Here is a 22,274-nt window from a genome sequence, read left to right on the forward strand (position 1 = left end):
TGCATTCAATGTTTTGTATTTTGTAAAAAAAAAAAGATAATTTTCATTTTCAGGATTCGTATATTAATCTTTAATCTTAAATCGTGTCATAAATTGAAATCAAATCAAATTATTTATAAAATTCAAAATGGGATAAATTTAAAGTCAAATATTTCGATGCTCGAATAATCATAGGTTTTTCTATAGCAATAATTTGATCCTAAACCGGTCAATCCGTAAAAGTTTGTAATTCGAGTTCTAACGCGTGGGTCAATAATATCTTCACTAGCTATTTTTAATAACTAGATCATGCACGAACTTCTCACATACGCACAAAACGTTTTTTATAAATTTAATAATTTTTCATAACATACTACTTTTTCATAACGTGCTACTTGATACGTTAAATACATGTTTTTCCTCCTTTTTCTCGATTTAAATTTAACGATAACGATGACGACGACGAGATCGACGAAAAAAAATGTCGAACAATTTAAATAATACTCAAACGAAATAAAAAAACTTTTAATCGTTTGATAAATAATATTTTATTCTTATTTTAATACACACATTTCCTTTTAATTTATACCTGTTGTAGAATCTTTTGAATTTCGTAGAGGGCGTTAATGTTGCCAGTCATACCAACTTCAACAATTTGATCTTTTCCTACAATCGATTTAATTAAACGTTCCAACGTTCCATTATTTAAAAGACTTTAAAGTGGTTTTTTTTCTTGTTTTTTTTTTTGTAGTAAAATTTTGATTTGTGAATTATAATGAAATTATCAAAATTTTATTGGATGATATTCATCACGTGTTACTTGTCATTTAGTATGTTATATGAATAATGGTTTATCGAATGTTTGTTTATTTATAAATATTTTTAGGCCACGCCCTCGAATGCTATGTGTGTACAGATCAAGAAGGTAACAGAGAAAAATGTTTAAAAAGTACAAAAACTTGCGAACAACATCAAGATACTTGTTTCACGGAAATTAAATGGGGAAGTAAGTTAAGTAACTAGCATAAAATGTTTTAATGACAGCTTTTTGAGGTTATGTTTATAGTACGTAGTGCTATAGAACAGTGATTTGTTAAGATAAATTATTCTTATAAAAACGAAAAATCTGCGTTCTTAGCATGATATTGTTATTATAGTTATTGGTAAATAAATTTTATAGGTACACCATACTGGTCGCAAGGAGCAAAAAAACAATATTACGTTTCAAAAAGATGTGCCACAAAGAAAGAATGTGAACGAATAAAACGTGCTAATATGGATGATTGCACGTATATTTGGTATCAAGATTGGAAATGTTCTGATTGCTGTCAAGGAGATAAATGCAATTATTATGTGATTTCCATGGCGGAGAAATTACATTCTTATTGGTTGACCGTTACCGCTACATTGATATTTTTGCATTTATGGCAGAGGTAATCGATCTATTTCCGATTCATTAGCCGCAATTGGCGGCTATTTCTTTTACTCGTCTGTTCTTCTCTCCATAATCGTTCGATTCAATCATTTTATCATTATGGAGACTTGAATTCATTGAGCTACAGACTTTTGAAAATTATATTTAATCGAAAATGATAAATTGTAACTTGAAATGTAATATTAATTAATTTTCAAGTAATTTATATTTAAAAATAATTTACAATTTAGAAATAGTTTACAAAAATTTTATCCAATTTTATTTTATATTATCATTTATTCGAACAGCAAATTTCAATTTAATGAACATTCAATCTAAATATTTATAAGTTAATTTGAAAAGTATTTTTAAATAGGCATAAAAGATTAATTTAATTATGCCTATTAGATATTATATATCATATCCGTCCAATAAAATATCCGTTCGTATAGCGTATATTTTATCGAAAAAAAATATATTATTTGATATTTTATATTTGTGAATAAAATTATGGTATGAAATATATGCAATACGTTTTGTAAAAATTTTTATTTCTTTTATTATCCTTTTATTTCTAATCTATCGTCGCTTTGATAAACATAACGTGAGAAATCAAATAATCATATCTTTTTGTAACGTATTATATATCACATCGTGTAGAGGATATCCGATACTTAGTGTAGATAAGCGGACTGGAGAATAATTATTTACAATGAATTCATACTAATCGACACAGAATAAGTTCAGAGTGTTAAAAGCAGTATCATTTTTTGAATCGATATCTTTGATAAGTATTTTTTGACGTACGATATTCATGTAAGTACAAGTATATTTATTTTTTTCTCTCTCTAAAAATACAACAGACTCGAAATTATCAAATTATATATAATTTCTAATAAAAATATATCCTTAAATTAGTATTCAATACTTGTTCATTGTTCGCTTCATAGTGTCGATTGTGCGGAATAATTAAATTTCGTTACAACAACAAATATGAACGATTTTTATCATGATCAAATGAATATATATATATATATATATAAAATGATATAATTCGCATTAATCAAGTAACGATGAACATGAACACAAACGAAATCGAAAAAATAAGATCAAGAAAGGGGAAAAAAAAAATTTTGATGAATATGAAACGGAAAAAAAACACTTCTTTTTTACATTATCTAAACTTATCAATAAAATCAACAAAATAACAATAGGATGATCAGATTGTATCGGTTATAATGTTAAGATCAAAAATTATAAGCAGATGGCTGATATTGATGAGATTGAACAATTCTAATCTATTCAATTGCGGTGAAGCAATTCCGACCAATTGAATGATTCTTCTTTGCTCGCACCACGACCGATCTTTGAGCTTGATTTAAAAACATTTTAATTAACGCTTCTTTAGTCACAAATCGAATGCTCTCTATGGAACCGGTAGTCCATTCGTTCATTTCAGTATAGTCTTTTATGATCTATAGACAAAAATTGATTTGATTGTATTTTAAATGATAAGAAAATTAAAAAGGTATAGAAACGATATCTTCGATCAAATAGTCCGTTCATATCGTCGATTGGCAAAGTCTTTGAACAGTTTTCATTCTTCTCTTAGTTCTTATACGAACTTACGTAAAAATATAAAAATTCTGACGTCTCACGTATCACGTATAATAACACTTGTTACTTTCAGTTGTATAAAATGAAGATCTGGAAATTAAAAACTTTGTACAAGATGTTTAGTCGGAAGAAAGAGGTGGATCATTCTCAGGACACAAGATTGGCAAGATGTTTATCGACATTGGATCTCACGGCTCTCGGAATAGGCTCGACTCTTGGCGTGGGTGTGTATGTTCTCGCAGGCTCTGTCTCAAAAACGATCGCAGGCCCTGCGGTAATAGTTTCGTTTGCAATCGCCGCTATCGCATCCATGTTCGCAGGTATATAATTCAAATTCGATTCGTCGTTGCTTTATCGATTTTATCTTTTCTGCTAGATCGATAAAGAAGAAAAAAAATTAATTCAACTTTTTTTTTTTGAACCCCAGGTCTGTGTTACGCGGAATTCGGTGCAAGAGTTCCACGTGCGGGATCAGCGTACATATACAGTTATGTAACAATGGGAGAATTTACAGCTTTTCTGATCGGTTGGACGTTAATTCTCGAATACGTAATCGGCTCGGCTAGCGTAGTGCGAGGACTCAGCACTTACGTAGACGCTTTGTTTAACAACACTATGAGAAATGCGTTCGAAACAGCGGCACATATCGATATCGATCACCTCTCTTCTTATCCGGATTTCTTTGCCTTCGGAGTAACTCTAATCTTTTCCGGTATGAAATTAATTATCGTTAAATTAAACAGAGAAATTTTTACAATATTATACGCCTCGCTTTTATTCGAATTATTTCACTAATTGAAATATCCATCTTGGAATAGCTGCGTTGGCATTCGGTGCAAAGGAGTCTTCGGTAGCGAATAATTTCTTTACGCTTACAAATCTTTCCGTAGTTTTATTCGTCATAATCGCTGGATCTCTTAAAGGTAAAGTGTTTCTATCTATTCTAATTCGTACCTGAAATAAGAAATATTCATTTATATATATATATATATATATATTTGGGACATGAAGCCGACATAAACAATTGGAAAACGAAGCCAACGTGTACGGCGGAAAATTGCAAATACGGAACTGGAGGATTCATGCCTTACGGCATAGCGGGTGTTATAACCGGTGCGGCAACCTGCTTTTATGGATTCATCGGTTTTGATTGTGTCGCGACTACCGGGGAGGAGGCGAAAGATCCACAAAAATCGATTCCAATAGCGATCGTTGCATCGTTGACCGTCGTCTTTCTTGCGTACTTCGGTGTATCCACGGTATTGACCACCGTTCTGCCTTATTACGAGCAGAATGAGGACGCCCCGTTTCCTGAATTATTCGATCGCATCGGTTGGAATTGGGCGAAATGGCTGGTAACGATAGGTGCCATTTGCGGTCTGTGTTCAAGGTAAAACTCGACTATGCGTCTCTATATCGGTATATATGTGTGTGTAAGTACAGAAATATTCTCGATCAATTTTTTTTTTAATCTATGGAAATCGTTTGTACAGTTTATTAGGCGCGATGTTCCCCTTACCACGAATTATTTATGCGATGGCATCCGACGGATTGATATTCGAATGGATGGGAAAGGTTAGTTCACGATTCCATACGCCTTTGATGGGTACATTCTCGGCAGGAATTCTTACAGGTTCGTTATGTTGTTTTTTTTTTTTTTTCCTTCTTCTTTACCACTCGAATAACATTCATTGTTGTCTATTAAAATTTTAGGTTTACTGGCTGCCATTTTCGAATTGACTCAACTCGTAAATATGATGAGTATTGGAACACTGCTCGCTTATTCGATCGTCGCAACATGTGTATTGATACTTCGGTAAAAAAAAACAAAGTATTCACTAAAGTATGAAGATTTGTTATTGATGACAATTTAATTCACAGTTTCTACTATGTTCTCCGATTATTTTGGATTGTTTCAGATACGAGGAAAGCGAAGCCTACAAAAAAAAGGGGGACCGTGATCCAAGAACCTTGAAATTTATCGCGAGACAGTTAATTAACGCTAATGGGTTAAATCATTCGACGAAATTAACGTCCCAAATTGTTACTTACCTTGTTGTGTGTTATGGTATATTTCTCACTTCGATCGAGATTAGGAGATAACTTTTTACAATATTACACTTGCTATTCTAATTTGTATTCTTTACAGTTATTCTATGTATTTGCATCGGTATTATAGTTTCAATTTTTACCGATGATATAATGAATGGTAAAATTACACTTATCGTTCCATTAGCAATTCTGCTATTAGTCCTTATCGTTATTCTTATTTTTATTTATCTTCAACCGACTTCTGGAAAGAATCTTGCATTTTCAGTATGTGCTATTTTCGTTATCGTCTACTATAAATATTTAATATATAATAACAATTTTTGTCGTGTCGACTTTTAGGTTCCGTTAGTGCCATTTTTGCCTGCTTTCAGTATTATTATTAATATTTATCTCATGATGATGTTGGATAAAATGACATGGATAAGATTTTTAATATGGATGATAGTTGGTAAATAAAGAATATCAATAGAAATAATGATGATTTTAAATTAATATAATTAAACAGAAAGATTATTTCTTGTAGGACTTGGAATATACTTTTTTTATGGTGTTTGGCATAGTAAAATGAGAAAAGATAAACACACGAAACTACCTGAAAATGGTTATACTAATGAAGACACATGGAAAACCAATGATTTCTCTTCACTTAAATGACACGAAATTTTCTATGTATTTCATTTTCATAATAAAAATTTTGGATAAATCAGAGATACTTGCTTTGTTAATTGAATTAATTTGATATTGCGATGAGTAATAAGTTGAAGAATATTTTATCTTGAAGGTAAAGGAATGATCGATCTGCATATTTAAAAGTAGATTTTCTATTTATATTTCAAAATTATTATAAAAATAAAGAATTTCTTTAAAAATTTAAACTTTAAAGAGCGAATAGTGATTTAAGATCATCAAGCGTGAGTTTCGAAACAGTGGAATTTTTATCGCCACTGAGAACATTTTGCGCTATTTCCATTTTCTTTTCTTGCAAATGTTTTATACGTTCTTCTATTGTATCTTTGCAAATAAACCTAGAAAATAATATATTAATATTATAAAATGATATGTTTTGTTGCGAATTTTTAAAAATTTTTTAATAACGATATTTTCTAACTTGTATATGAACACATTTTTTTTCTGTCCAAAACGATATATTCTATCTTGAGCTTGTACTTCTAATTGTGGATTCCAGTGAATATCTATTAGCAATAAGTGATTTCCACCTACTAAATTTAATCCAACTCCTCCTGCAGTAAGTGAGAGCAATAATATTTTTGGCTTATTATTTGGAGTGTTGAACGAATCCATTATACCCTATAAAAATATTCCATACATTTGAAATAATACCACTCGATATGACTGAAAAATATCATTCATTCCAAAACTACCTGTCTTTCCTTAATAGGTACATTTCCCGTGAACATATCAAAACTGGCATCTTTTATCGAGGATAAACAAGATGCGATAATATTTAACGTACTTGTCCATTGAGAAACAATGATTAATTTATCATTTTTTTCTAAAATTTCCTTCACCGTTTCAAGGACCATCTTTATCTACATTCAAGATACAAATAAATTAAATATGTTAACTTAATATCGAATAATGTCTTATAATCGTATAAAAAAAAAAAAATTCACCTTGGAACTTATACGATCAGATTTAAATACAGGATTTTTAGATGTAAGTAAATTGGTAGTTACTCTGCAATCAACACCTATATCTATTTCATTGTCCGTTTCTTCATTATTTTCCGAATCTTTTAATGTCATATTATTGATCTGCGATAATAAGTTTGGATCTAAATTTTCTGTTTCTACCATTCCGCTTTCTTTCATATCTTCTTGATCTAACATGGAATAAATAAGTGATGGATGAACACAAATTTGACGTAATCTTAGTAAAAGAACTAAAATTTCATGCGTTTTCACGTCCGCGTGTAACGATAATAATTTATTCTGTGCCATCGTAAATTGAGTATTTTTATCTGAAAAAAAAAAAAAAAAAGATAATATATGAATATTTTGATGTGTTATTAGCGTTATAATATATAATATTAATAAATTATTATATATAATAAATTAATATAACATTGATATTAATAATTTAATATATATATTTACTTGGATTCGAAAGAAACGTTGGTTTATCATATTTTCCGGCGGCTAAATCAACCATGTGATCTTTTTCAGCTCTTTGAGCCAAAAATTGAGCAAATAATGTACGAGAATAAATCAATACTTTCTCATATACCAATTGTTCCTGTGAATCGAGTTTTACAAATATTTCTTCCACAAATTTTTCCGGGAGACTTTCTAACATGCCATTAACTTGAAGTTCTTGTTTTGTTCTACGTAACATTAATGTTTTCATTACAGTTATTAAACGTTGACGACCAGCAGCATTTTTGTTATCTACCCAACGTTTCCATACTCGTAAATCATCAAAAGGAGAACATTTTAAAAATTTTAAAATAGAATATAAATCCATTTCCTTATTTTGAATAGGTGTCCCAGTAAGAGCCCATCGTTTATTTGCTAGTAAACCACATACCGATTGAGAAGCTTGACTTTTATGATTTCGAATTATATGTGCTTCGTCAAGAATAATGCGTTTCCAATGAATCTTATATACTGTGGAATTGGTCTTAAATTCACGGGTTAAAATATTATACGTTGTAATAACTACATCGTTTTTTGCTAATCTTTTTGGTACACTTTCCCGATTTGTACCATGATAAACTTCAACAGAGAGCATACCACGTTTACATCTGTGGTTTATTTCATTTTCCCATTGTGATAATAAAGATGCTGGACAAACTACGAGTGTACCACCTTTATATTGCAATGGTGTGTTATTATCTATCCATTCCTCGTCATTATATACTTCATCTTCTTTTGATCTTTCTTTTGCAATACTGGCTATAATTAAAGATATCATTGTTAAAGTTTTACCTAAACCCATATCATCAGCAAGAACTCCACCAGGAGGTCTTTGTTGTTCTCTCCACATTAACCATGCTAACGCGTGTTGTTGATGCGGCATTAATTTTACTTTTAAACCTTGAGGATCGTTCGCTCTTTCTTCTTCCGTCGGTCTAGCTATAAGAGATCCATGCAAATCTTGCAATCTATCGACTGTTAAAGTTAATTCTCTGTCCAATGTTGCTTGAGCTTTTTTCCCAAGTTCTTTAGCTTTTGGAGATGATTTCAATTTCAACGACATATAATCGAGATTATAAGAAGAATCGAATTTGTCAGGATATTCTTGCGTAGTAAGTTCTTCTTCTTCAATAGATTTAGTAGTTTGTGTTAAAGGTGTATTTTCTAATTCAATTGCAATTTCTTCTATTTGTTTTTCTTGCATTGCAATACTTTCACGTAACTTTTCTCCATTGTCTGGTAATAAACTAATATTACCAGTAGTGAACAATAGCTAGAAATAATATACATATATCATCTTAAAAATATATATTTTTATATATATTTTACTTTCTTACTTTATTGATATGAAATTAATTGGATTTACCTTTGTTTTGTTTAACTCTTTTTGTAATTGTTCCATTTTACAAACAAGAAGAGCTCTTTTTTGAGCAATCAATGGATCTATATTACCAACACCTATTTCTTGTTTTGCTAAAGAAATTGCAATTTCAGATTGTGGAATATTTTCTTCATCTTCAAAAGGAAAAAATTTAGAAATTCAATAAATTCAAATCAATTCAATAAATATATAATAAACTTACGGTAATGTAATAGTTTTAAAATAAGAGAAAAACTACTACAAAAATATTTATACCTGAATCAGTTAAATAATATGATTTTTTATATTTTATTTTTTCTTTAGAATCATGTTTCGTAGTCAAACTATTATTGTTTGATATGTTTTTAGATATATTAAAAACATCTATATTCTCTTTATTCTCTGAAGCATCTTGTGATTCTTTGTTATCCTTTACTTCAGCACTGATGTTTATCATTTGTTCATCTGATAAATAAATCAAATTAATAACATTAAAATCAAAGTTATTCTATTCTTAATAAAATATGATACCATTTGATACATTATCATTAATATTATCCTCTTCGATATCACTAGTTGATAAAGAATCATTTTCATCATTATTTTTAGCATCTTCATCATCAGAGTAAAAAATATGCTTCCTAATTCTTCTCTTTATTGTTTTCTCTGTTAATGATAAATTTTCAGACGAAGATCTAAAGAAAGAAAATCATAGAGCAATAGAATATTATTATTTCATTAAAATTAAGTTAAGTGATAATTAAAATCTGTTGAAGATATTGCTTACGTTCTCGACGTTAAATTTGCAGAAACATTTGTGCTGCTATCACTACTTTCAATCACAAAAATTTGTTCTTTTTCAATATTTTTATTTTCGTCTTCGTCACTATCCGAAATAACAAAAGATTTTTCTTTATCTTTAATAACACAAGGCGAATCGCGCCACTGACTAAAACTTTCCTCCATCCGAACTTCTATAAATATTATTAATTTTCTTGTACAAATTTAAAAAGTTTATATTAAATTATACATGTAAAAATTTATATTAATTTAAAATGTAAATAAATATTTAATTCTTACCAAAATAAATCACTTGTTAAAAAAAATTTAACTGATATTTTTTTAAATTGACAAGTATGATGCGAACATGAACTATGCAATAGTATAGTATGACATATTATATTATTTTTTTTATAATATTAAATTAAAATTTCAAAATCTGATTATAATATCAAATTGAATAAACAAGAATGAATAGAAATATATTAAATTTATAAAACAAAAATCAACAAAAAATGAAAATGTTAATTAATTTATATAGATAACTCTGTTGCCTTTTACTAGGGTTATATATAGAGATATGAACACTGATAATTTCCCTATTAACGACAGATTCCTAAACTAGTTGGATCCAAGTTAAGTTCTTGCTCTCGTCTCATCTACGATCGTTTAAGTTGTTGCAAATCAAAGTGAATTCTGTCAATTCGAATCAAAACTAATTGTCAAAAAAATGGCCGATTTTTTAGATTCAGAAGCAGAAGAAAGCGAGGTATATGTAACATTAAGTTTTAATATCATGATAAATTATATATATATATATATATATATATATAAATTCTTTAATCATATAAAAGTTATGTCTCTGATCAATGCTTTATTATATTATTTTAGGAGGAAGAGGAATTAGACGATAATGAAAAGAAAAAATTGAAGAAAATAAAAGCTGTGGCAGAAAGTGATGAAGAAGAGGAGGAAGGTGAGGATAGAGTAATACATTCCAAGGTTGTATCATAATATTTCATAAATTTCTTTTTATATTTAAATTTACAAATATATTATATATTTTATTTTATAATTAATAAATATCAATGATATATCTATTAATTGTTTACAGATGATGAAGATCGTTTACGTGAAGAACTTAAAGATCTCATTGATGATAATCCTATAGAAGAAAGTGAAGGAGAAGACAGTGATGCTTCTGGAGCATCCAAAAAACGTAAAAAGAGTGATGATGAAGATTTTGATGATCGTTTAGAAGATGAAGATTATGATTTGATAGAAGAGAATTTGGGAGTTAAAGTTGAAAGAGTATGTATGAATTAATTAAAAGGTATTTAATAAAATATATAAAATTAACCAAATATAATTTTTTACTTTAGAAACGTTTCAAACGCCTTCGTAGGATTCAAGATGAAGAATCAGAGGAAGAACAAGAAAAGGAAGTGGATGATGATAGAGATGCTATTGCAAATGAACTTTTTGAAGGCTCTGGTGATGTAAGTTATATTTATATAATATTTATATAATATTTTCAAGTCCAAGTTCAAATTTCTTTATTGTTTAACTTTTTAATTTATTTCTATACTTACATCAGGAAAGAGAGATTACTATGGTATGTGAAAATAAATATAACAATATCTTAAAAGAAAAATCATTTGTTTCTTTTTTATTTTTTATTACCTTTTTTTCATTCTATCCTTGTATTTTCATTATGAATTAGGAAGATGAGAGGAGAAGTGAACGCAGTCATAGACCTGAGGTGGATACATTTGATGAAGAAGGAAGCGAAGGAGAATATACCGATGCGGATGATTTTATCGTTGACGACGATGGTAGGCCAATTGCAGAAAAACGAAAGAAGAAAAAACCAATATTTTCTGATGCAGCATTACAAGAAGCACAAGATATTTTTGGTGTTGATTTTGATTATGATGAATTTGGTAAATATGGTGAAGAAGATTATGAGGAAGATGAAGAAGAAGAAGAAGAAGAGGAAGATGAATATATGGATGATGAAGATACCGAAAGACCACGAAGACCGAAAAAACAACTGAAAAAGAAAACAACGAGAAAAAGTATATTTGAAATTTATGAACCGAGCGAACTTAAACGTGGTCATTTCACCGATATGGATAATGAAATACGAAATACAGATATACCGGAAAGAATGCAACTTCGTACTATTCCTGTTACTCCAGTTGCGGAGGGTTCCGATGAGTTAGATCTAGAGGCAGAATGGATTTATAAACAAGCTTTTTGTCGACCAACTATTTCAATTCAAGATGCACATTTAAATGCCGAAGCTAAAGAAAGGGCTCGAAAGGGGCCTCAAACGATCGGTAAAATTAAAAAAGCTTTGGATTTCATGCGAAATCAACAATTTGAGGTGCCTTTTATATCATTTTATAGAAAGGAATATGTTTTACCGGAATTAAACATTAACGATCTTTGGAAAGTATATAAGTTTGATGCGAAATGGTGTCAACTTCGTCAAAGAAAAGAAAATTTATTAAAATTATTCGATAAAATGAGAAATTATCAATTAGACGAAATTATGAAAAATCCTGATGCTCCTTTACCAGATAACATACGATTGATTAAAGATGATGACATAGAACGATTGAAAAACGTACAAACTAGCGAAGAATTAAACGATGTTTATTATCACTTCATGTTATATTATAGTCATGAAATTCCAACGATGCAAGAAGCTGCTCGTCAGAAAGAGAAAAAAGCACGCAAGGAAGCCAAGATTCAAAAACGAAAACAGCAAATTGCTGGCGCCGAAGAAAATGGAGAAGATCCTCCAGAAGAAGAAGTAGATGTAGAAGAAGAAGAGGAAGCGGATGAAACATTGAAACAAGCTGTTCGAACTGGTCCGTATTCTATTTGTAGGCGAGCTGGCCTTGATAGTCTTGCAAAAAAATTTGGTCTTACTCCCGAACATTTTGCTGAAAATTTGCGAGATAATTATCAACGACATGAAGTGGATCAAGAACCAACTGAACCATTAATCATTGCTAATGAATATTGTAGTCAAATACTTAATAATCCAGAAGAAGTATTAAAAGCTGTTCAATTAATGGTAGCTATTCAATTAGCGCGCGAACCTTTGGTAAAAAGATGCGTCCGAGAAATGTATATGGAAAGAGCAAAAATATCAGTAAAACCCACGAAAAAAGGAATTAAAGAGATAGATGAAAATCATCCAATATACGGGATGAAATATCTGAAGAATAAACCAGTGCGAGATTTAGTCGGAGATCAGTTTTTAAATTTAATCATAGCTGAAGAAGATAAATTAATCACGATAACTTTAAGCGATAGCATCGAAGGAAATACCAGTAACAATTACGTTGATGAAATGAAACAGCTTTATTATCGAGACGAATTCAGTAAAAATGTTCAAGACTGGAATGCATTGAGAGTTGGAAGTGTCGAAATAGCTCTTACACGTATAGTTCTACCAAGTTTGAAAAAAGAATTAAGAGCAAATCTTATTGCGGAAGCTAAAGAATGCGTAATGAGAGCATGTTGTCGTAAAATGTACAATTGGATCAAAGTTGCGCCTTATATCTGTGAATTTCCAGAGGAAGAAGATGAGGAATGGGATACTACGAAAGGACTTCGAGTTATGGGTTTAGCTTATGTTCCAGATTATTCTCAAGCCGCGTTTGCTTGTCTAATTGCACCTGATGGAGAATGCACGGACTATTTAAGATTACCACATTTGATGAAACGGAAAAATAGTTACCGAGAAGATGAAAAAACCATGAAGGAAGCTGACTTGTTAGCAATCAGAAATTTTATAGCGACAAAAAAACCACATGTTATAGTAATAGGCGGTGAATCGAGAGAAGCAATGATGATCGCTGCTGACATTAAGGAATGCATTGCAAATCTAGTAGAAGAAGAACAATTTCCAAACATTAAGATAGAAATTTGTGACAATGAATTAGCTAAAATCTACTCAAACAGTAATAAAGGTATATCCGAATTTCGGGATTACCCGGAATTATTGCGACAAGCTATTTCACTAGGTAGAAGAATGCAAGATCCTTTGGTAGAATTTTCTCAATTATGCACTGCTGATGAAGAAATTTTATGTTTAAAGTATCACAGTTTACAAGATCAATTGCCAAAAGATGAACTTTTGGATAACTTATATTTAGAATTTGTGAATCGCGTAAACGAAGTCGGTGTTGATGTGAATAAGGCGGTACAACAAGCTTATTGCGGAAATTTAGTTCAATTCGTGTGCGGTTTGGGGCCAAGAAAAGGACAGGCATTGATCAAAATGTTAAAGCAAACTAATCAAAGATTAGAAAATAGAACGCAATTGGTAACTGCTTGTCACATGGGACCTAAAGTTTTTATTAACTGTGCGGGTTTTATTAAAATAGATACGAACAGTTTAGGAGACAGCACTGAAGCTTATGTAGAAGTTCTTGATGGATCTCGAGTACATCCCGAAACATATGAATGGGCAAGAAAAATGGCAGTCGATGCTTTGGAATACGATGACGAAGATGCTAATCCTGCTGGAGCACTCGAAGAGATTCTTGAATCTCCTGAGAGATTGAAAGATCTTGACCTGGATGCATTTGCGGAAGAACTTGAGAGACAAGGTTTCGGCAATAAATGCGTTACATTATACGATATCAGAGCAGAATTAAATTGCAGGTATAAAGATTTACGTGTACCATATCAGTCGCCAAGCGCAGAACGATTATTCGATATTTTAACGAAAGAAACTCCAGAAACATTTTATGTGGGAAAATTAGTATTGGCTACGGTGATAGGAATAAGTCATAGAAAACCACAGGGTGATCAATTAGATCAAGCTAATCCTGTAAGAAATGATGAAACTGGATTATGGCAATGCCCATTTTGTTTGAAAAATGATTTTCCTGAACTGTCTGAAGTATGGAATCATTTTGATGCCGGAGCTTGTCCTGGCAAAGCTACTGGAATTAGATTAAGATTAGATAATGGAATATCTGGTTATATTCATATAAAAAATTTATCTGATAGACATGTTGCGAATCCCGAAGAAAGAGTAAGCATAGGACAAATAATACATTGTCGAATAATAAAGATTGAAGTGGAGCGATTTAGCGTTGAATGTACGAGTAAAAGCAGTGACCTCGCGGATAAAAATCATGAATGGAGGTATGAAAATATGTGTTTCATAATTTTAGCATCTATAATATTTTAAAATTGAACATAGTAATATCGAATTTTTTTATTTTCAGACCACAAAGAGATCCATTTTACGACACGGAAACAGAACAAAGAGATGCAAAAGTTGAAGAAGATGCAAAAAAAGCGAAGCAACGTCAAACATATGTAAAACGCGTAATCGTGCATCCTTCTTTTCACAATATTAGTTTTGCAGAAGCTGAAAAATTAATGCAAACAATGAAACAAGGAGAAGCTATAGTTAGACCAAGCAGCAAAGGTGCCGATCACTTAACAGTCACATGGAAAGTTACGGATGAAGTGTATCAACATATTGATGTAAGAGAAGAAGGAAAAGAAAATGCTTTTTCTCTTGGTCAAAGTCTGTGGATTGGAAATGAAGAATTCGAAGATTTAGATGAAATTATTGCAAGACATGTAAATCCTATGGCTGCATATGCTTCAGAATTATTGGATTTTAAATATTATAAAGCAACTGTAGAAGGTATTAAAGATAAAGCAGAAGATATATTGAAAGAACAGAAAAAAGAAAATCCTGGAGGAATTCCATACATAATATCTGCCGCAAAGGTTGGTAAGAATTACTTTCAAATCAACTTAAATATACAATAGAATTTAAATATGTTTACATTTTCTTATTGTTTCAGAATTATCCTGGGAAATTTTTATTATCTTATCTTCCACGAACTCGATGTCGTCATGAATATGTGACAGTATCACCAGAAGGATTTAGATTCAGAGGACAAATGTTTGGTAGAGTAAACGATTTGTTTCGATGGTTCAAGGAACATTTTCGAGATCCAGTACCTGGACAATCTACACCTAGTACTCCACGTGGCGCAATGACATCTAGAACACCTTATCATACAACACCAGGAGCAGTGAGTGGTATGTATTCAATCGCAATTTTTATTAATTTGTTGACAAATATTTGTTTAATATCTGTATTTTACTATAATGTTACAGGAATGAATCAAGAAGCTATACAAAGAGTGGCTCAAAATCTTCCTCATCATATGTTACATTCTTTATCACAAGTTGCAAATCAAACTCCACATCATTATCCACCGCACACACCAGGAACTACAAGTGCCGCTGGTTATGCTGGGGTTCATACTTATCCTAATACACCATATACACCTTCTGGACAAACGCCTTTCATGACACCATATCAAACACCACATCATACTCCACATCATCATGGTCAACCAACTCCAAGATATGGGCAACAAACACCCAATCATCAACAAGGTCCTTTTATTCATCCACCTCCACCTTCGGGGATAAGTGGACATCACAGATCAACACCATCGCATAGACCTACGCCACCTATGTCAACACCTGGCGATCCTATGGATTGGAAAAAAGCAGCAGAAGCATGGGCACGATTAAAAAGCGGTCCACGTGTATCGTAAGTATTTTCTCTTTTACTTTCATATTTGTTTTCTTCTATTTTTATTTTTCTCTTTTTATAGTACTTCTACTCCAAGATACGAAGAATCTAGAAAGACTCCTAGAAATTATGAAGAGTCGGTTGGAAGAACAACTCCACGAAATAGAACTTCGAATCGGACACCTTCGTATAAATCTCCTCGAGGTACTCCTCATACCAATTCTAGTCCTCGAAGTATGTCTCTTAGCGGAGATGGTACTCCTTTATATGATGAAAGTTAACAAGTTCATTGCTTTTCCATTATATCATATCATAAGACGTAAAAAAAAAAAAAAAAAAAGAACAGAATTTTAAAAAAAATCACGATTCATATTTCATTGAAAATGCTTTTACAGTTAGTTTTATAAGTGTCAATGACACTGTATAAAGCATTTTACTATTCATCAATTCTAATATCTTCTTTTATGTTGATATATTTAATTGAAAAATAAAATAACACATTTCGAATATACATGTATATTTACTATCTCATATGTGTATATATGCATGCATGCATATAGCATACACATATTAATTTACTTAAATACTTGCCTTTAAAAAATACATATATACATTATATATATATATATATATATATATATATATATATATATATATAAATATTGAGTGCGATGTAAAAACATATGAACCTTAAATTTTACTTATATTTTTATTCATATCTTAATATATCAAATCAAATATTATTATTATGTATAGCATATTTTTTATTTGTGTTTTAGTTTTATTGACATCAAGTTATTGTACAGTTCTTATGTTTTTAATGAAGCAATGCAACATGTTTCTTACATACTTTTACAATTGTTAAATTACATCATTAAATAATAAATCAATTTTATCTTGTATATTTGCTTTATTTTTCTAATAAGTATAACATCCTTTTTCAATTATATAAAACAAAAATAATTTATAAAATGAATAATTTCTTATTTAGAAATGTAATTAAACACGCATATTATGTTAGTCATAACTATAAAAAATATAATATTATGTTAACTTTAATGTTATTTCACACATGTGAGACTTGATCATCGGATAATATATCATCTTTATTTGGAATACCTTGATAATACATACATACTATATCATGATATCTTTCAACTGAAGACTGATGACTCTCATGCCTGAATAAACATACCGTATGAATGCTATTAAATCCATGATCATAAAAATGTTATTAACAATGTACTTGCAAATTACATTTGTTTAGAAGTGCCGAGAAATGATGTATTTGATTCGACATTTTTCCTTACTTTTGACTTTTTTACTGCCGCTTTTGTTTTGGTAACATTTGTGCAAGACTCATGCTTTAGAAATAATTCAATTTTATTAAAATAATTTAATGATTTTAAAAAATATGTTTTTTAATAAATATATCATTATACTTACAGAATTTTCAATATTTATAGGTTTTGAATTCTGTTTATCCGATACATTTATGGAATTAGATGTTATCTTCACTATCTTATCCTAATAAAGAAAATAAAATATGTAAATCAAAAAAACATAAAAACAAAAATAAGTAAAATTACCTTATATACGGAAATATTATGATCATTACTAGAATCACTTGATTCTGACATTCTTGTTTTTTTCGTATTTTTGGTTGCAATTTTTTTAGATTTGTTATTTTTTATTTTTTTCACAATATTTTCTGTGTTTTCCATTAACATTTTTAGTGAATTTTTAGTTACATGCTGCAATATGAAATTTGTGATCTTTTTATAAATATATATATCATAAAAATTATATTAGTTAGGGATGATAAGTAATTTTAGTACCTCTAAACTATTATTAATTCTATTATTGTTATTTTGAATAGTACCAGGTTTGTATACTAGATTATTATCTTTCATAATAATGCGTTCTCCTACAAATAGAAGAAATGTAAAAATAAATGAGTATTTTTTAATTATATTTTTTAATATTTTTATTATTTTATATATATATACAAAAATTAAATATTCATATTTTACCTGTCCAGTAAGTTAATGGAGGTATTATTCTTCTACCTTTTGAACTCCGACTAACATTTATATTATCCATTGATATATCATTACATTTTTTTGTATTGTTTTCATAATCGACAATATCTATAGCTTAACATAAACAATTTATGTTTAGATTATCTTAAATATTAATATCATCTATTATTGATTATTATTAGCTATTATTAACTTACAATTTTGTAATAATTCCCATTCTTTACAAAATTGTTCTATATTAACAGGACAACCATAGCGACATTTCCTTAATAATTTTTTAGGTATACCTATATAAAATATAAACATAATCAATATATAAAAGATATAAGTATAAAAAATATAAATGTATAAATATTATTAAATATAATATTTCAGATTCTAACCATGTTTTGTATCACGCAAATTGCCAACTAATTGATAAAATTCATGATGAATTGTCTCGACCAATTTTCCTGATATTCGACGATATATTTTATCCGTTTTAAACTTTCTATGTACAATGTGGCCAATTTCACTATATATAGATATAATAATATATTTCTCACATTGAAATATTACATTATACAAATATATAATAGTGTAAAATATTTTGTAACTTACTTTAATAAATTTCCTTCAAAAATTAAATTTAATCCTGATTTGAATAAAACTCTTGGTGTCCAATCGCATAATAATTTTGGTTTAATATTATCTGTAAGTTTATTATTTATATTATGTTTATTATCTTTAGAAATTTTTGAATTATCATATGAAGATCTTTTTGTAATAATAGAATCCATATTATTTAGTTGAATTTTAATATTTTCTTTAAAATGCTGTTCACTATCGGATGACGAATTTGAATTTTTTCTTGAAGTAGTATTAAATTTTATAGGAGATTTTTGATATGTTCTCTTTTTGATTTCGCGTAATTCTTCAATAATTTTATTTTCATCCCCAATCAAAGATTCTTTTGGATTTTGTAACGTATATAATTGTCTATTTTTAATTTCTATATCAATAGGAATTGAGCTAAGCACAACAGGTTTTGTTACTTCATTTATGGTATTTTTTGAAGAAGAATATTCTTTATGTTGTTCATGAGAAAAATGATTTTGATTATTTTTATTATTAGCTTCAATGCAAGATTTTGTTTCTATTATATTCTGAGGTATTTCAGTCTTACATTCATTTATCTTAATTTTTTCGTAAGAATCATGTAAATTTTCAACAGATTTGTGAATAGCTCTTGTATCTTTTTGTGAAAAATATTTGTGAATTCTATGTATATTTTGTTCATCTTCTTTTATAATTTTAGGTTCTATATATTTATCAACATTATTTTGAAAATTTGGACAAATATCATTTACTTTTAAATAATCTCTTTCGTCCTCGGTAATACTAATACTAGAATCATTAAAATCTATTTTTTCAGATCTTACATTTTTACAGTTCATATTAGTACAATAATCTGATGTAGTTAAAGATATATTTGAAATACGTTGTTTATTCTGACTATTATGATTTTGCAATATCTCTTTTTTTCTTATTTTACGTTTAGAAGATTTTAATAATGTTTTTTTTTGTCGTATTATCCGTTCTATAGGTATTTTTGGAATTCCTGTATAAGTTGCACTTTCACTATCGGAAGCACTGGTATTATTCATTTCTGTAAAAGTTCTTTTTCTTGATAATGAATTATTATAATTTTTTCCTATTTCAGACTGAATATACTCTGAAGAATTGTAATTTATTTCACTATTTTTTTCTTCTATATGTATATTTTGTTTTAATTTTGTATGTTCAACATTAGCTCTATCTTGAATGGATTTGTATGATACAACATAATTTAAACAATCTAATATCTCAAATATTTTATTAATATATTCTTGAGAACAATTTTTATCTGTTAAGTTATTTACAATAACATTTAATATATCATTAACATTTCTTGTTTTATTTTTAATGTGACAATAATTTAAATTCATATTATCTTTTTGTTTATAATTTTCTTTGTTATTGGTATATTGATTTATTAAAAATTGAATATTTTCTCCATTGTAACATAAATTTTCAGTTACATCAGATATATGTGTCTGTGTAAATGAATCACTTTTTTTATTACATGAATAAGAATTTTGTTTATTCTTTATTTTCTGTTCAGATAAACATTCTTTAGGAGATATTTTATTCTTAGGACTAGTTGAATAAGCAAATGTAATATCAGTAATTTCACTTTTTATATCATCATCGCTATCTGTGATAGGAGTAGGCCAACGAAATGTTGCACTACATCCTTGTTGTACAAACATTTTCCAAATTTCATAAACATTTTCCCAATCATCAGGAAATCCATCATAAAATTTACCTCTAACATAAGCTGGTAATTCTAAATATAAAAAATAAAATGAAATATAAGCAAAACATTAAATAAGAATATTTAAATATTAAAATAAATATTGAAATTTACCACACTTATTATCAACAATATTTCCCTGCAAATGATACAAATGTTTACAAACAGATTCAATTTTAGTATTTGTTAATCTTCTTATAATAGGCTTACTCCGAGCAATAATTCCACTAAAATAGCAAAAATAAAAATAAATATGAATTAATAAAAAATAAGAATCATTAGATAAATAATTAAAAGTTAAATATATAAAATTAAAATTACAAATTATATATTATAGAAGTTACCATTCAATTTTTCCTTTAATAATCAATAAATTTTGTTCATTTAATATAACTCTCCATTCTGTAAATATTCTAATATTTCTATATTGAAAATTATTAGAATTAATAGATAAAGAAGTATCAATACATTTTTCATTATTATTAGAAAATCTGTAATTTTGTTCTTTTTTTGGCGATATAATATCAACATCAGAAGTATTACATTTATTTTGTAATAAAAATTTTGAAACATTATATGTTCCTATATTATTTGAATTTTTAGAATTATAAAAATTAATGTCAAAACTAGGTGGTGGCATTTGAAGATAATCTCTCTGACAGCTATTTTCTTCATTAAACTTTCTAACACTAGATGTAGCAAATATCTTATGATTACTGTTAATATTTCTTCTTTTCAAAAGTACATTTCTCAAATTATTACTTGAAGAAACAATTTCACTATCAATTTTGGAACTTTGAGGAACATTAATACTAGAATCAAATGAATCTATATTAATACTTGAAGGAGTTGCACGTAATGTAGATTCATCTTTCTTTCTGTTTTCTTTTCTAAGTGAAGCTAGTTTTAAAGTTCGTTCTAATTTTTTATATCTTTCTTCCATTTGAAAATCACCAAAGTTTACCTATAATAATTCCATATGAATTTAAAATATATTATTAAATTAATTATTAATAATTAATTAATAAATTAATTAATTATTATTTAAAATTTGAAATATAATTACCTCAGTCATGTGTGTCATTTGAAAATTTCAGTTTGTGACTTTATTATTTTGTAAATATTGCAAGTAATTTGACGCCAACGCTAACGCCACCAACCGTTTTTAATAAGAGAAAAACTAATCTCCTTCTATCATTCTTTATTACGTCATAACTAATTATACCTAGCTATTTCCTACTTCCTATATAAATAATACGTCATACATTGAAATCGTTTCTTCACTACTTTTACAGAAGAAACGTAGAAAAGAAGAACAAATAGTGGAACAAAGATGAAGATAATATAAAATTAAATAAGATAATATAAAATAAGATATTAAGACGCCATCTACAGAATTCCGCAAGTAAAACATATAATATAAAAAATAAAAACAATAGAAAAAGATAGAAATAACATAAGAATTGATTGTTAGAGCCATCTTTTGAATATCAAAAATATTTCTTCAAAGTATGGTAAAGTAGAATAAGAGTTAAGAATCAATTTCATTTTTGGAAAACTCTAAAGTTGTTTGCTTTTTAAAAAAGATGGTATTAATAATCAATTTTTATTTTATCTCTATTTTTTTCTATTATTCACTCTTATTTATATTTATTATGTTTAATTTGCAATACTTTAGAGATGACACTGATTCATAATTTTTTATTTTATCTGTATGCTTCTCTTTATGTATACTTGTTTTACAAAATTTATGGATTCAAAAAACGGCTCCGATATCTATTTTTCTTTATTGTCTTTTTCGCTTAATCTATTGAGTTAACAATCTTAATAGAATTTATTTGATCCATTTTTACAAAATATTTGTTTTATTTCTTTTTTTGTAATTTTATCTTAAAATTTAGGTTCAATTCCAAATATTACTAATTACTGTCTTATTTTAGA

The 22,274-nt window shown here is 28.5% G+C and overlaps 5 protein-coding genes and 1 long non-coding RNA gene across 11 annotated transcripts; 3 read left to right on the plus strand and 3 right to left on the minus strand.

Annotated features, from left to right (window-relative positions):
* The first annotated feature begins 585 nt into the window (after positions 1-585).
* On the plus strand, positions 586-1,938 carry LOC147657974 (UPAR/Ly6 domain-containing protein cold-like). Its single transcript, XM_086905323.1, has 3 exons — positions 586-809; positions 866-985; positions 1,160-1,938. Exons 1-3 carry the CDS (start codon positions 755-757, stop codon positions 1,414-1,416), a joined length of 432 nt encoding a protein of 143 aa, XP_086761449.1. The 5' UTR covers positions 586-754; the 3' UTR covers positions 1,417-1,938.
* A 1,154-nt stretch (positions 1,939-3,092) lies between these two features.
* On the plus strand, positions 3,093-5,770 carry LOC100866890 (cationic amino acid transporter 2). The gene is made up of 10 exons (XM_031916155.2): positions 3,093-3,330; positions 3,438-3,722; positions 3,829-3,933; positions 4,022-4,400; positions 4,504-4,643; positions 4,724-4,826; positions 4,930-5,078; positions 5,160-5,326; positions 5,402-5,510; positions 5,586-5,770. Exons 1-10 carry the CDS (start codon positions 3,093-3,095, stop codon positions 5,714-5,716), a joined length of 1,806 nt encoding a protein of 601 aa, XP_031772015.1. The 3' UTR covers positions 5,717-5,770.
* On the minus strand, positions 3,759-5,201 carry LOC147657975 (uncharacterized). The gene is made up of 2 exons (XR_015291333.1): positions 5,063-5,201; positions 3,759-3,964 (listed from the first exon to the last, which is right to left on the minus strand). It is a non-coding gene; the product is annotated as an uncharacterized LOC147657975 (long non-coding RNA).
* Positions 5,771-5,867: 97 nt separating the features above from the next.
* On the minus strand, positions 5,868-9,947 carry lds (transcription termination factor lodestar). Of its 3 annotated transcripts, none has more exons than XM_086905286.1 (10): positions 9,659-9,947; positions 9,366-9,552; positions 9,110-9,273; positions 8,855-9,043; positions 8,585-8,733; positions 7,180-8,491; positions 6,697-7,043; positions 6,445-6,612; positions 6,171-6,370; positions 5,868-6,087 (listed from the first exon to the last, which is right to left on the minus strand). In XM_086905286.1, the coding sequence occupies exons 2-10, from the start codon at positions 9,542-9,544 to the stop codon at positions 5,940-5,942; spliced, it is 2,856 nt and encodes a 951-aa protein (XP_086761412.1). In that variant the 5' UTR covers positions 9,545-9,552; positions 9,659-9,947; the 3' UTR covers positions 5,868-5,939. The 3 variants fall into 3 exon arrangements, with proteins under 3 accessions (XP_086761412.1, XP_086761413.1, XP_086761414.1); XM_086905287.1 differs by having other exon boundaries at positions 9,366-9,572; positions 9,659-9,739; XM_086905288.1 differs by having other exon boundaries at positions 9,120-9,273; positions 9,659-9,691.
* A 13-nt stretch (positions 9,948-9,960) lies between these two features.
* Positions 9,961-17,236, plus strand: LOC100870697 (transcription elongation factor SPT6). Of its 2 annotated transcripts, XM_012485889.3 has the most exons (10): positions 9,961-10,127; positions 10,250-10,334; positions 10,473-10,669; positions 10,741-10,857; positions 10,956-10,973; positions 11,082-14,533; positions 14,617-15,133; positions 15,211-15,451; positions 15,530-15,974; positions 16,039-17,236. In XM_012485889.3, the coding sequence occupies exons 1-10, from the start codon at positions 10,089-10,091 to the stop codon at positions 16,235-16,237; spliced, it is 5,310 nt and encodes a 1,769-aa protein (XP_012341343.2). In that variant the 5' UTR covers positions 9,961-10,088; the 3' UTR covers positions 16,238-17,236. The 2 variants fall into 2 exon arrangements, with proteins under 2 accessions (XP_012341343.2, XP_086761400.1); XM_086905274.1 differs by lacking the exon at positions 10,956-10,973.
* Positions 16,847-21,746, minus strand: LOC100871265 (uncharacterized). Of its 3 annotated transcripts, XM_086905276.1 has the most exons (13): positions 21,400-21,736; positions 21,174-21,297; positions 20,678-20,735; positions 20,448-20,560; positions 18,599-20,366; positions 18,382-18,512; positions 18,196-18,285; positions 17,990-18,112; positions 17,795-17,883; positions 17,546-17,710; positions 17,403-17,483; positions 17,214-17,320; positions 16,847-17,137 (listed from the first exon to the last, which is right to left on the minus strand). In XM_086905276.1, the coding sequence occupies exons 1-13, from the start codon at positions 21,415-21,417 to the stop codon at positions 17,023-17,025; spliced, it is 2,982 nt and encodes a 993-aa protein (XP_086761402.1). In that variant the 5' UTR covers positions 21,418-21,736; the 3' UTR covers positions 16,847-17,022. The 3 variants fall into 3 exon arrangements, with proteins under 3 accessions (XP_086761402.1, XP_086761401.1, XP_031771947.2); XM_086905275.1 differs by having other exon boundaries at positions 17,990-18,106; positions 20,678-21,297; positions 21,400-21,746; XM_031916087.2 differs by having other exon boundaries at positions 20,678-21,297; positions 21,400-21,746.
* Between the last annotated feature and the right edge of the window lie 528 nt (positions 21,747-22,274).

This window comes from Apis florea, unplaced genomic scaffold (genome assembly GCF_048593485.1).
Source record: "Apis florea isolate Af1SG1 unplaced genomic scaffold, ASM4859348v1 contig_2411_pilon, whole genome shotgun sequence".
Classification (NCBI taxonomy): Eukaryota; Metazoa; Arthropoda; class Insecta; order Hymenoptera; family Apidae; genus Apis; species Apis florea.

What these genes read in the sequence shown, in the direction of transcription:
- LOC100871265 (XM_031916087.2), bottom strand. An exon ending in TTTGAAGGAAATTTATTAAA is followed by an intron (nt 18,513 to 18,598) that starts GTAAGTTACAAA and finishes ATCTATATATAG; the next exon opens with TGAAATTGGCCACATTGTAC. An exon ending in TCCATTAACTTACTGGACAG is followed by an intron (nt 17,884 to 17,989) that starts GTAAAATATGAA and finishes TTCTATTTGTAG; the next exon opens with GAGAACGCATTATTATGAAA.
- LOC100870697 (XM_012485889.3), top strand. Translation starts at nt 10,089, where the DNA reads ATGGCCGATTTTTTAGATTCAGAAGCAGAAGAAAGCGAG. An exon ending in TGGGAGTTAAAGTTGAAAGA is followed by an intron (nt 10,670 to 10,740) that starts GTATGTATGAAT and finishes TTTTTACTTTAG; the next exon opens with AAACGTTTCAAACGCCTTCG. An exon ending in GATAAAAATCATGAATGGAG is followed by an intron (nt 14,534 to 14,616) that starts GTATGAAAATAT and finishes TTTTATTTTCAG; the next exon opens with ACCACAAAGAGATCCATTTT.
- LOC147657974 (XM_086905323.1), top strand. Translation starts at nt 755, where the DNA reads ATGAAATTATCAAAATTTTATTGGATGATATTCATCACGTGTTACTTG. An exon ending in CACGTGTTACTTGTCATTTA is followed by an intron (nt 810 to 865) that starts GTATGTTATATG and finishes AAATATTTTTAG; the next exon opens with GCCACGCCCTCGAATGCTAT. An exon ending in CACGGAAATTAAATGGGGAA is followed by an intron (nt 986 to 1,159) that starts GTAAGTTAAGTA and finishes TAAATTTTATAG; the next exon opens with GTACACCATACTGGTCGCAA.
- lds (XM_086905286.1), bottom strand. Translation starts at nt 9,544, where the DNA reads ATGGAGGAAAGTTTTAGTCAGTGGCGCGATTCGCCTTGTGTTATTAAA. An exon ending in ATATTATTTAACTGATTCAG is followed by an intron (nt 8,734 to 8,854) that starts GTATAAATATTT and finishes TTCCTTTTGAAG; the next exon opens with ATGAAGAAAATATTCCACAA. An exon ending in CTGATCGTATAAGTTCCAAG is followed by an intron (nt 6,613 to 6,696) that starts GTGAATTTTTTT and finishes TCTTGAATGTAG; the next exon opens with ATAAAGATGGTCCTTGAAAC.
- LOC100866890 (XM_031916155.2), top strand. Translation starts at nt 3,093, where the DNA reads ATGAAGATCTGGAAATTAAAAACTTTGTACAAGATGTTTAGTCGGAAG. An exon ending in TATCGCATCCATGTTCGCAG is followed by an intron (nt 3,331 to 3,437) that starts GTATATAATTCA and finishes TTTGAACCCCAG; the next exon opens with GTCTGTGTTACGCGGAATTC. An exon ending in GAAAGAATCTTGCATTTTCA is followed by an intron (nt 5,327 to 5,401) that starts GTATGTGCTATT and finishes GTCGACTTTTAG; the next exon opens with GTTCCGTTAGTGCCATTTTT.